General features: G+C 39.3%; 1 protein-coding gene across 3 annotated transcripts in view; it reads right to left on the bottom strand.

Annotated features, from left to right (window-relative positions):
- The window catches only part of ACOT7 (acyl-CoA thioesterase 7), a 166636-nt gene that overhangs the window by 123583 nt on the left and 30260 nt on the right, over nt 1–12793 (bottom strand). The window contains exon 1 of one of the 3 annotated variants that reach the window (XM_043998763.1): nt 9573–9729. The exons of the other annotated variants lie outside the window; for them this stretch is intronic. Coding sequence (XP_043854698.1) covers nt 9573–9592 — 20 coding nt within the window. The 5' untranslated portion in view covers nt 9593–9729. Of the gene's footprint in view, nt 1–9572; nt 9730–12793 lie in introns of those variants that run through there. 3 annotated transcript variants of the gene reach the window in all.

Genomic DNA, 12793 nt, shown 5'->3' with positions numbered 1-12793 from the left:
GGTGACAGGGGGTAGAGATCTCTAGACATTCTACAATTCTACGGAAAACCTTATGATGGAGGGATGGACTACCTGGGGTGCCGGGGGGGGGGGGGGGGGGGGGGGCGGTGCGGGGGTTCTGAAAAGGTGGTGTGAGGGGCAGCTAGGTGGCGCAGTGGATAGAGCACTGGCCTTGGATTCAGGAGGACCTGAGTTCAAATCCAGCCTCAGACACGTAACACTTACTAGCTGTGTGACCCTGGGCAAGTCGCTTAACCCCAATTGCCTCACTAAAAAAACCAAAAACCAAAAACCAAAACAAAAACAAACAAACAAAAAAAAGGTGGTGTGAGCTGGCCTTAAAAAACTAGGAATAGAACTGAAGAGAAAGAGAGATCTCATTCCTGGAAAGGAAATATTGTCATCCAAGTCTGCCAGGAGTGCTCAGGGGGCAACACAAGGGCAAGTTTCACTGGAAAAGAGAGTCTGTAGACAGGTCATTGGCTTTAGAGACCAGCTAGAGTGACCATTTTACAGATGAGGAAACTGAGGCTCAGAAAGGCAGACCCAGGATTCAAATCCCAGCCCAGTAACTCCAAATCTGTGGGTATTCCCATGTCAATGGGGAACAGGTTGGAAATACTGGGAGGGGGCATGGCTGAGTATTCAACCAAGTGAAGCAAATATGCAATACTTGTTTTCTAGCAGGACTAGCTACATAGAATACAAACTGAAAACCTAACCATAATCCCTTAAGTGACTGGCTGAGAGCAATAATGAATTAAATTCCCTAGAGTGAAAATGTCAAACTCAAATAGAAACAGGGGCCATTATTAACATTATGTTTCACTGTATTTTTTTGTTCAGTATTTCTCCATTACATTTTAATCTGGGTCAGGCTGCACTTAGGAATGTCGTGGGCCCACTGACTGAGTCAAGTGTTTGACCCTTCTGGCTTAGTGGACCACTCAACAGCAGACTCAGAGGATTACCTCACCTGCTGCTTCTGCACCTCAAACACCTGTGGATCTCTGTGCAAACTGGAGAAGGTACTTCAGAACTAAATAACTCCAGGAACACCTTTTGTTTCAAAGCTAAATCTAGAAGAAAACATGGACTGACTACAGTATGATAAAGAATCAAAGGCACCTAGACCCTAAGTAATTGGAGGACCCAAGCTTTACATCTAGAAGGGGCCCTCAAAAGTCCCTCTAGTCACAATCATCACAATAATTTGTTACTTACTGGGCAAGAGAGGTTAATCAGCAGGACAAAAGAGGTCCATAGTATAGAAAAGTAAATAAGCACAGTGTTTGATAAATTCAAAGGTCCCAGTTATTGGAGCAAGAACTCACTACTAGATCAAACAAACCAAAAAAAGTCTGGAAAACTGGAAAGCAGTATGGCAAAAACTACGTCTAGACCAATATCACACACTATATATTGAAATAAGTTACAAATGGGTACATAACTTACTCATAAAGGGCAATGTCACAAGGAAGAAACTGCCTATCAGACCTACAGACAGGGGAAAAGTCTGTGATCAAACAAGAGTTAGAAAAGATCACTGAAGGTAAAATGGACAGTTTTGATAACATGAAATTTAAAAGGTTTTGTACAAACAAAACCAACATAGCTAAAACTAGAAGAAAAGCAGATAAACTGACTGGGGGGGAAGGATGAAATCTTTGCAATAAATTTCTCTGATAAAGATCTCATTTCTAGATACATATAGGTAACTGAGTCAAATTTATAAGAGCCCAATTGATAAAGGGTCAAAAGATATGTTTTCAAAAGCAGAAACCAAGCTATCAATAGTTATATAAAAATGATCTAAGTCATTTTAATTATTAGAGAAACTCAAATTAAAACAACTCTGAGGTACCACCTTATCAAATTAAGCTGACAAAAAAAGGAAAATGTCAAATGCTGGAGGGAATGTAGGGAAATAAGTAGACTAATAAACTGTTGGCAGAGTTGTGAACTGATTTGTGAACTGTGAACTTTCCATTCTGGAAAGCAATTTAGAACTATGCCCAACAGATTTCAGAAAAACCTGGAAAGACTTAAGTGGACTGATGCTGAGAGAACATTGTACACAGTAAGAGCAACATTGCGTGATGATCAACTGTGATAGATGTAGCTCTTCTCAGAAATACAATAATCTAAGACACTTCCAAAGGACTCAATGTAAAATGCTCTCCACATCCAGAAAAAAAGAACTATGGAATCTGAATTCATTGAACCAGGTTGTTTCTACTTTTTTGTTACTTTTTTACTTTTTTTGAAGTCTTTCCCTTTTGTTTGGATTCTTCTTTCAAAACATGACTAATGGGGTAGCTAGGTGGCACAGTGGATAAAGCACCGGCCCTGGATTCAGGAGTACCTGAGTTCAAATCCGGCCTCAGACACTTGACACTTAGTAGCTGTCTGACCCTGGGCAAGTCACTTAACCTTCATTGCCCAGCAAAAAACAAAAACAAAAAAAACCCTATGACTAATGCAGAAATACGTTTAATGTGATTGTTATATATGTATAACCTCTATCAGATTGTTTTCTGTCTTGGGGAAGGGAGAGAGAAGAAAGAGAGGGAGAAAAATTTGGAACGCAAAATGTTATAAAAAAACAAATTTGAAAATTATCTTGGGGCAGCTAGGTGGCACAGTGGATAAAGCACCAGCCCTGGATTCAGGAGGACCTCAGTTCAAATCTGACCTCAGACACTTGACTCTTAGTAGCTGTATGACCCTGGACAAGTCATTTAACCCTCACTGCCCCACCCCACCCCCAAAAGAAAACTCTCTCTACATGTAACTGGAAAATAATGTTATGATAAAAAAAATTAACAAAATAAAAAAAACTATTAAGCGGAACAGGTCCTTTAGTTTTGTTGTGGTTTTTTGCAGGGCAATGAGGGTTAAGTGACTTGCCCAGCGTCACACAGCTAGTTAAGTGTCAAGTGCCTGAGGCCAGATTTGAACTCAGGTACTCCTGAATCCAGGACCAGTGCTTTATCCACTACGCCACCTAGCTGCCCCCAAACAGGTCCTTTAGACCCAGCAATACAGCTACTAAGTCTCTCCCCCAAAGAAGGCAAAGAAAGAGGAAAAGGACCCACATGTACAAAATTATTTACAGCAGCTCTTGTGGTGGTGGTACAGAATTAGAAACTGAGGGAATAAACTGGGGAATGATTGAACAGGTTATGATACATAAATGTGATAGAATGCTAATGTGCTATAAGAAATGGTGAAGGGGACAGTTTCAGAGAAACAGGAAACATTAACTGATGTCAAGTGAGATAAACAAAACCTGGAGAAGAAGAAGAACAATACTGTAAATAAAGACAAACTGTTTCAAAAGACTTGGGAACTCTGATCAACACAATGACATTCCAGAGGACTTGTGATGATGTTAGAGAAGTAATGCAGTCAGAGTGGAGATGGAGGCGTTTTTTTTTTTTTAATATAGTGGGAATTTGTTTTGATGATGATATATGGTTATAACAGAGGTTTTGTTGTTCGGAAAAGGGGCAGTGAGAGGAAGAGGTGAATTTTAAGTTAAAAAATTTTAATTTAATTTAAAAAAATATTCCAACCCCCTCATTTTACAAGAGGAAACTAAGCCCAAAGAGGTTAAATGATTTACCCTCAGGATCACAAAAGCAGTAAGTGAAAGCAGGTAATCTCTGCCATTTAATATTCATCATATCAGGCAACTAGGTAGCACAAAGGATAAAGAACCAGCCCTGGATTCAGGAGGACCAGAGTTCAAATCTGAGCTCAGTCACTTGACATTCACTAGCTGTGTGACCTCGGGCAAGTCACTTAACCCTCATTGCCCTGAAAAACAAACGAACAATATACAGATATAGAGATAGAGATATATAGATATCATATCATTTATCATATCCTTTCACCCAAGACTGACACTAAAAGGGGTGGGGAAATTATTTATAAAAGTTATAGGAGGATTGACGAATGAGGGCTCAGAACCAGCAATGAACCAGGATTTGCCCTTCCTGGTAGATCATACAAAATATTCACAATATTCCCTGTCTGATTCTAATCCAACACATGGAGGCTTGGTAAACCATGAGGGATTGAGGGTCTGGTGTTGTGTGGTTAAGGAGAAGACAGAAATGAGTTAGAATACAGGATCAAGGATCAAGGATCAAGAAGCCTTTCCTTTGGTCTTACTTGGGTTTTCAAATAAGGAAAAACTGCTGTAAGCCTCTGGGTGAAGGAAGACACAGCCTTATCTCCCTACCTACTTGCTGTGTGTCCCTAAGCACATGATACCCGCTTCTTTTGTGTTTACTTTTTCCTGATCTTAGATGAATAAGTATCTAAACAGAATAAAACAAGTTACTTGCCTTGTAAGCTTCAAAAGCCCAGAAAAGTCACTAGAAGTCCCCTGGACAGACTCTAAAGCACTGTTGGTAGAGTTGTGAACTTATCCAACCATTCTGGAGAGCAATTTGGAACTATGTCCAAAGGGACAATGTCAAACTGTGCACATCCTTTAATCCAGCGAAACCACTAAACATGGGGCTTAGGACATTTCAAGGAATCAAGGGACTACTAAAGTTTAAACTGGCTAACTAGATATCAGGACAGACACACCTAAGAAGAGGAGATAAAACTGTATAGCAGGAAAGTCAGCTAGGCATGGATAACTCCAGAGGTCAGGATTATCATTCCAAAAAAAAATACCCCCAACTCTCAGGAATCTTTCCCCACCCCACCCCAAAAGGAACTTTCCATTATCAGGTGGTCACCCCATCCATCCTCTTTAAAAGCTTTGGCCTTTCTCCTGTTCTGGGAGGAGAATGTTTCTAAGCTATCTCCTTCCCTCTTGCTCACTTTCTCTAGCACCCAAATAAAAGACCATTTTATTCTAATTGGACTATGTGAAAGTTGTAATTCTTTACAGAGGAATACCTAAGGACCCCCAGGACCATCTATTTTCCCTGTGACACCACTACTAGGTCTATATCCCAAAGACATCCAAAAAAAGGGAAAAGAACCTATTTGTACAAAAATATTTATAGCAGCCCTTCTTGTGGTGGCTAAGAATTGGAAATAGAAGGGATGCCCATCAACTGAGGAATGGCTAAACAAGCTGTGGTATATGACTGTGACGGAATATTATTGTGCTAATAAGAAATAACAAGGGGGCAGCTCGGTGGCGCAGTGTATAAAGCACCAGCCCAGCATTCAGGAGGACCCGAGTTCAAATCCAGCCTCAGACACCTGACATTTACTAGCTGTGTGACCTTGGGCAAGTCACTTAACCCTCATTGCCCCGAAAGCAAACAAAAAAAAACCCAGAAATGACAAGCAGGATGATTTCAAAAAAACCTGGAAAGACTTACATGAACTGATGCAAAGTGAAGTGAACAGAACCAGGAGAATGTTGTACACAGTAACAATACTAAACAATGAAGAACTGTGAATGAATTAACTATTCTCAGGAATACAATGATCCAAGACAATCCCAAAAGACTAATGTTGAAGCATATTATCCACCTCCAGAGAAAGAACTAATTGTTCTAATAAAGTCAATCATGCTCTTTTTCACTTTCTTTCATTCTTTTTCTTTTATTCCAGTCTTCTTGTACAAAATGACTAATATGGAAATGTTTTACATGATTACACATGTATAACCTATATCTGATTGCTTAGCATCTTGGGGAGAGAGGAGGGCCAGGAGGGAGGGAGGAATAGCATTTGGAATTCAAAACTTAAAAAAGATGAAGACAACAGCAAAGGCTACAACAACGTCATCCCCTGGGTAAACCAGAATCAGTGGCAGCAATAGCCAACTCTGGTGAGGAGCCAGCCCCAAGAATCAACCTACATGATTCAGCCCAGCAGAGGGCAGACCCAATAGCCTAGATGCTGCACCTTACAAGGAACTAGCTGAGAAGTAAAGGAATAACGCATTCATCAGTAATACCATATCTAAAAACAAACTTGATGGAGACTCTGTAAGAGAGAAAAAAGGACCACATTTTAGAGGAATTTTTAAAAAATCTTGTGTCCTTGCTAGATCCCTGGGTAAATATCCCTTCATAAAAGTTAACTGACAGGGGGCAGCTAGGTGGCACAGTGGATAAAGCACAGGACCCGAGTTCAAATCCGGCCTGAGACACTTGACACTTATTAGCTGTGCGACTCTGGACAAGTCACAACCCTCATTGTCCCACCAAAAAAAAAAAAAAAAACTGATTTAAAAAAGAAAAATTTAACTGATGTCCATGGCTTGATTTATACTGGAGGGAGCATAAAGAATGGGAATTCATATTAAAAACCTCAATCCTCAGGGTTATAACTGAGCATGTTAGACTTGAAGGAAACTGTGAAAAGAAGCCCAATTACATACTTTGAGATGATAGAAGGCTGGGGGGGAAAGTATTTAACTGCCCTCTGGCAACCCCACCCCAGACAGTACAGAGGGAGTGCTAAAGAAACACTATTTCATTCAACCCAGATCAGAACAAGAATCCCTTCTGATGAGGGGGAATTCCCACCCTCCAGCAGCAATCTGGACCACATTTGGGCAGCTTTCATTTTTTAAGTTTTTCAATTCTATCATTTTCAAATCTGCCTCTAAACTTTTATCCATTACCGCAGGCCAAACAAAACATATCTAATCCATATTCCCCTTGTCAGCCCTTCAAATATCTGACAATTGCTATCATGATATAATTTTTTTTTTTTAAAGTCGGAAGCAATCTATATGTTCAACAATTGGGAAAATGGCTGAATAATCTATGGGATATCAAAATAAAAGATATCTTGGGGCAGCTAGGTGGCACAGTGGATAAAGCACCGGCCTTGGATTCAGGAGGACCTGAGTTCAAATCCGACTTCAGACGCTTGACACTTACTAGCTATGTGACTCTAAGCAAGTCACTTAACCCCAACTGCCTCAACCAAAAAAAGAAAAAGAAAAAGAAATAAACTATCCTGATTAAGAATAGCAAATATGCCCAACTGAGAAATGGCCAAAGGATATGAACAAGCAGTTTTCTGATGAAGAAATCAAAGATATCTATTTATTGCCATATGAAAAGATGCTCTAAATCACTATTAATTAGAGAAATGCAAATTAAAACAACTCTGAGGTAGACCCAACACCCATCAGATTGGCTAATGTGCCAAAAATGAAAATGATAAATGTTGGAGAAGCTGTGGAAAAATTGGAACACTAATGCATTGCTGGTGGAGCTGTGAACTGATCCAACCATTCTGGAGAGCAATTTGGAACTATGCCCAAAGGGCTATAAAGCTGTGCATACTCTTTGACCCTGCAATACCACTATTAGGTCTTTTTCCCCAAAGAGATCATAAAAAAGGGAAAAGGACCCACATGTACAAAAATATTTATAGCTGCTCTTTTTGTGATGGCAAGGAATTGGAAATTGAGGGGATGCCCATCAATTGGAGAATGGCTGAACAGGTTGTGGCATATGAATGTAATGGAATACTATTGTGCTGTAAGAAAAGATGAGCAGGAGTTCAGAGAAACCTGGAAGGACTTACATGAACTGATGCTGACTGATATGAGCAGAACCAGGAAAACATTGTACACAGTATCAACAACATGGTGTGTTGATCAACTGTGATAGACTAGGTTCTTCTCAGCAATACAATAGTCCAAGATAGTTCCAAAGGACTCATGTTGGAAAATGCTCTCCACATCTAGAAAAAAGAACTGTGGAATCTAGATGCAGAAATGAACCATACTATTTCTACTTTGTTTCTCTTTTGAGGTTTTTCCCTTTTGCTCCAATTCTTCTTGTACAGCATGACTAATGCAGTATAACGATTGGAATGACGCCACCCGCTGGAGACTTACTGTCGAAAAGTTCCGCCATGAAAGGAAGGTCTTTTCTTTGGTGTCAGGAAGTGATGTTTGCTAGTGGGAGGAAGAAGGAAGAGCTGGGTGCTCTGACTCGCTCTCTTTTCCTGAGGACTCTGGTAGAGAAGGCAGCTAGAAATGTGCTCTCCCTTCAATAGATAGGAATCTAGGCCTTTTCTTCTCTCTTTACCAAATTCTTATTCTCCTTAATAAATTTTTAAAAGTCTAACTCTTGGGCAGCTAGGTGGCGCAGTGGATAGAGCACCGGCCCTGGAGTCAGGAGTACCCGAGTTCAAATCCAGCCTCAGACACTTAACACTTACTAGCTGTGTGACCCTGGGCAAGTCACTTAACCCCAATTACCTCACCAAAAAAAAAAAAAGTCTAACTCTTGCTAAAGCTTATAATTTATTGGCGACCACTCATTAGATTTTTAGACAGGTTAGCTAAAATTTTAGCCTTTAACAGCAGAAATGTTTAATGTGATTGTACATATATGACCTATATCAGATTGCTTGCTGTCTTTGGAGAAGGGGGAAGGAGGGAGAAAAAATTGAAACTGGAAATCTTATAAAAACAGATGTTGAGGAAAAAAAAGAACATTTTATAATTTAAAAAAAAAACAGCAAATACAAGAACATAGAGAAATCAGAAAAGGATTAGGGTCTGAATGATCTGTGATTGCATCAATAAAAGGAATCTGAGATGAAGAAACTCCTTCTACCAGGACAAGTTGTTCCTTTCTCTGCAACTTCTATTTTCAAAAATTTGCCTGAGGGGCAGCTAGGTGGTGCAGTGGATAGAGCACCAGCCCTGGAGTCAGGAGGACCTGAGTTCAAATCCAACCTCAGACACTTGACACTTAATTAGCTGTGTGACCCTGGGCAAGTCACTTAAGCCCCTCACTAAAATAAAAACAAACAAAAAACAAACAAAAATTTGCCTGAGGCACTGGGAAATTAAATGCCTTACATGACTTAAGAGTCATGAAGTCAATGTGTGAGAAACATAACTTAAACCCCAGTCTTCCTGGTTCCAAGGCTGCCCGGCTACTACATACTGAAGTAAAGTAAAACTGGAAAAATAGTACAAAGACCGATAACTATATAAAAGGAAAAACATATGTACAAGTAAGGGTTAAATGGGCAAAGAAAGCTGGAGAAGACCCAGAATAATAGCTAAGATGCTATTATTTTCCCATTTGGGATATTAAAATTCACTTTTTTCAATTAAGCAATTGTAAAGTATTATGTTCAATGGGTTTTTTCTTATGTTTATATTTGAATTTTTAATCAGTTATTTAAATAATAAGCCCAGCTATTTGCCATGCTGGCTTGTAGCAGGGCAAAGCACCATGAAAATCCCAACAATGAGGGAAAACAAACTGCCCACCCAGATTGCCAGCCCCTCTATGTTCCAAGTATAAGAAAACCTGCCAGAATTCTCTTTCACTATGTGTGGTTGGACTTCCTGTCACAGTTTCCTTTAAGTCTAAGGCGCTTAGCTGATAGGGACCAGTTCCAGGAAGTCAGCATCTGTGGCCTTTTTCATGCTGTCAGCTCCCCACACGGCCATGTTTCCCAGCAGAGAGCTGGTGGTAGAGTATAGGGCTGTACTTTGCATTCTTCCACTTGTTTTACCCATCACTTCCTGAAAGTGGCTCAGCAGGCATAGCACCCACAGACAGAACCCACCCGCCCCCAGCCCATGAAGGATACCATACCTGCAAAGCTGAGAGGTCATCCCTAATTGTAGCAGTTACCAGACCAAATGGGAAGCTTGGCAAAGATATGTAGCAGGGACAACTCCACCCAACTGAGCCAGTAGGTCATCATTTGCAATTTCTGTCAGCCATTCCTGACAGAGAGACCTATCAAGCTCCTAGCCCTGCTGAGTTTGGTGAAAAGCATGCTGACTTCCTGTACTGCCCAGTCTAACTAGGAAGAGGATATGTAGCCAATCAAAAGAGCTTGCTGAGAGCCAGTTACCATAGAAACCTCATTTTATGAGTAATTACAACATTAAAACACTTCATGAAAGCAACATGAAATTAAGAAGTCACAGTCTGAACATTTAGTGTTAATAAATGTGCACTATGTTATACTACAACATCATACTACTACTATTAGCTCTACTATTCTATCAATTTCCATTTATGAACCAATACAGCACTGAGCTCCATAAAACAAAAGGCAGGGCAGCTCAGTGGCCTATGCAGAAGTCTAAGTTCTGACACAGGCTTGCTGGGGTCCTTAATGCAGTACTTTTAATAAAACTGTGCCCTAAGTATAGGGACAATGATGCAATAAAGCTACAGAAAAGCTCCAATTAGCTAAGTCTTGACAAGAAACATTAAGATCAGTAACATGCCTTAAAGGAAAATGACTGTAAATAACAGGCCTCAGCAACCTACCTCCACAACCTCATCTCAGACTTGACAAAAAGAGCACCCAAATGAATCTGAGGAGCCCCGCCCCAGCAACAGAGCCCTATGTAAAACTGTGAAGCAGGGTGTTTCTCTTTGGGGCCTTTTCCCTATTGTGGAGGGGGGGCCAGTGTACTCACATAGCCCTCTGGCTACCCAGGCTCTCTCTCCCTAGGTGTCCCCCATACTCCAGGTACCTCCTTTTCTACTCCTTCACCATTCCCAACTCATTCTCTCAGAGAAGCCCTGACAGAAAAATGGGGAGGAGAGGGAATATGCACTTAGAGAGCTTTAAACTAAATTCTCCTAATTCTATCTACTGGTCACCTAGCTTCCTCAGGCAATCAGATTGATATTATTCACAGTTCGCAGGCTTTACCCTACCAGTGGGCATCTCACTTTAAAAAAGAGGAGCTCTATGGATAAACCGATAAAATGACACTTGCTCAGGGAAATGGGGAAGAGGGGACAATTTCACTTTGGCCCACAGAAATAGGACAATATCTCCAAAAGACTATAAACAACTAAGACTCATATCTCCATTTTGGATGCTGAATTCTAAAAAACCAGTTTGCTTCTTCATACTCCACACTCATTCCTAACCAGGGGCAAAGAAGAAAGAACAAAGTTAGCATAATTTTTTCCTTGCTTTTTTAATTCCAAATTTAACAGTAAATAAATGTGCATTTTTATACACATAATAGAACAGAAAAAGGCCTGTACATGACAATACAAGTTGACTATGTACCATTTGCTTTTCTTTTCGAGTAGATAATAGATTAATAAAATTTTAAGCAAAAAGACAAGTGGATAGAATTAACAAATAAAACTAGGAGCTTTTCTTAATAAACAGCTACCCTGATTTTTAAAAAGAGAGGAGGGGCAGCTAGGTGGCGCAGTGGATAGAGCACCAGCCCTGGGTTCAGGAGGACCCAAGTTCAAATCCGGCCTCAGACACTTAACACTTACTAGCTGTACCCTGGGCAAGTCACTTAACCCCAATTGCCTCCCTTTAAAAATAAAAAAAGAGAGAGAGAGAGAGAGAGAAAAACCAAATTCTACCAAAAATGAAAACTTATGGGAGCAGCTAGGTGGTGCAGTGGATAAAGCACTGGCCCTAGATTCAGGAGGACCTGAATTCAAATCCAGCCTCAGACACTTGACACTTACTAGCTGTGTGACCCTGGGCAAGTCACTTAATCCTCACTGGCCCACAAAAATAAATAAAATTAAAAAATAAAACTCATTGAGATCTTGGGACATCTAGGTGGCCCAGTAGATAAAGCACCAGCCCTGGATTCAGGAGGAACTGAGTTCAAATCCAGCCTCAGACACTTGACACTTACTAGCTGTGTGACCCTGGGCAAGTCACTTAACCCTTATTACCCTGCAAAAAAAGAAAATAAAACATAACAATTAAAGAGGAAATAAAATAATCAGAAAACTATTTTTCCCAATCATGTGATAACAAAACTTATGACTTAGAGAAAAGAGGAATACTTATAAAACTAAAAAAAATCCTGATTAATCAAAGAAAAAAGAAACCATTCAAATAATCCAATTACAGAGGGGGATAAGTAAGTAAACCATGAATGAACTCCCAAAGGGAAAAAAAGAAATTCCAAGGCCAGATGGATTCACAAGTGAATTCTTCCAACTATTCGAAGAATATTTAATTCTAATACTAAAACTGTTTGCAATAATAAGAAAGGAAGGTACTCTTCCCATCTTTTTCTACAATACAAATAAGGCCTTGATACTGAAACCAAGGAGAGACAAAGCAGAAAAAACTTTAAACCAATATCCCAAATGAACACCGATGTAAAAATTTTAAATAAAATATTAGCAAATAGGTTAAAATAGCATATTAGAAAGACTATGCACAATGTATACCAATAATGCAGGTTCAACATAAGGAAGAATATAAACATTAAAAAACATGTTATTAACAAATAAAAATCATTTATATGAAGAGAGGCTAATAAGGCTTTTGACAAAATCCAAAAGTAATTTCTATTAAGATCACTAGTAATCACAGGAATAGCTTTCTTAAATATAGAAAGTATTTATCTAAATTCAAGAGGAAACATTAGAAGTATTTTTTATAAGATCAGTGGTAAAGTAAGGGTGGCTATAATCACAATTCCTTTTTAATGTAGCACTAGAAATGCTAGTTACAGCAATAATAAGCATTGGCAAAAAATGAAACAAAATTAACATGTTTTTCAGATGATATAGTAGTGTACTTAGATGATATAGTAGTGTATAGTAGTGTACTTAGTCCACTTTCAGATGATATAGTAGTGTACTTAGATATAGTAGTGTACTTAGAAAATCCTAGAGACAAATAAAAATAACTGAAATAATTAGCTTTACCAAAGTTATATATAAAAAATATAAAACAAATCTATATAAATCATCAGCATTCCTTTACATAACCAACAAAACCCAGCAGAAGGAGCTAGAAGGAGAAATTATATTCAAAATAACCACAAAAACTATAAAATATTTGTAAGTAT

Source organism: Dromiciops gliroides, chromosome 3, assembly GCF_019393635.1.
Source record: "Dromiciops gliroides isolate mDroGli1 chromosome 3, mDroGli1.pri, whole genome shotgun sequence".
NCBI classification, from domain to species: domain Eukaryota; kingdom Metazoa; phylum Chordata; class Mammalia; order Microbiotheria; family Microbiotheriidae; genus Dromiciops; species Dromiciops gliroides.
The sequence above is the reverse complement of the archived record's forward strand: the minus strand, read 5'-3'. Positions and strand labels throughout refer to the sequence as shown.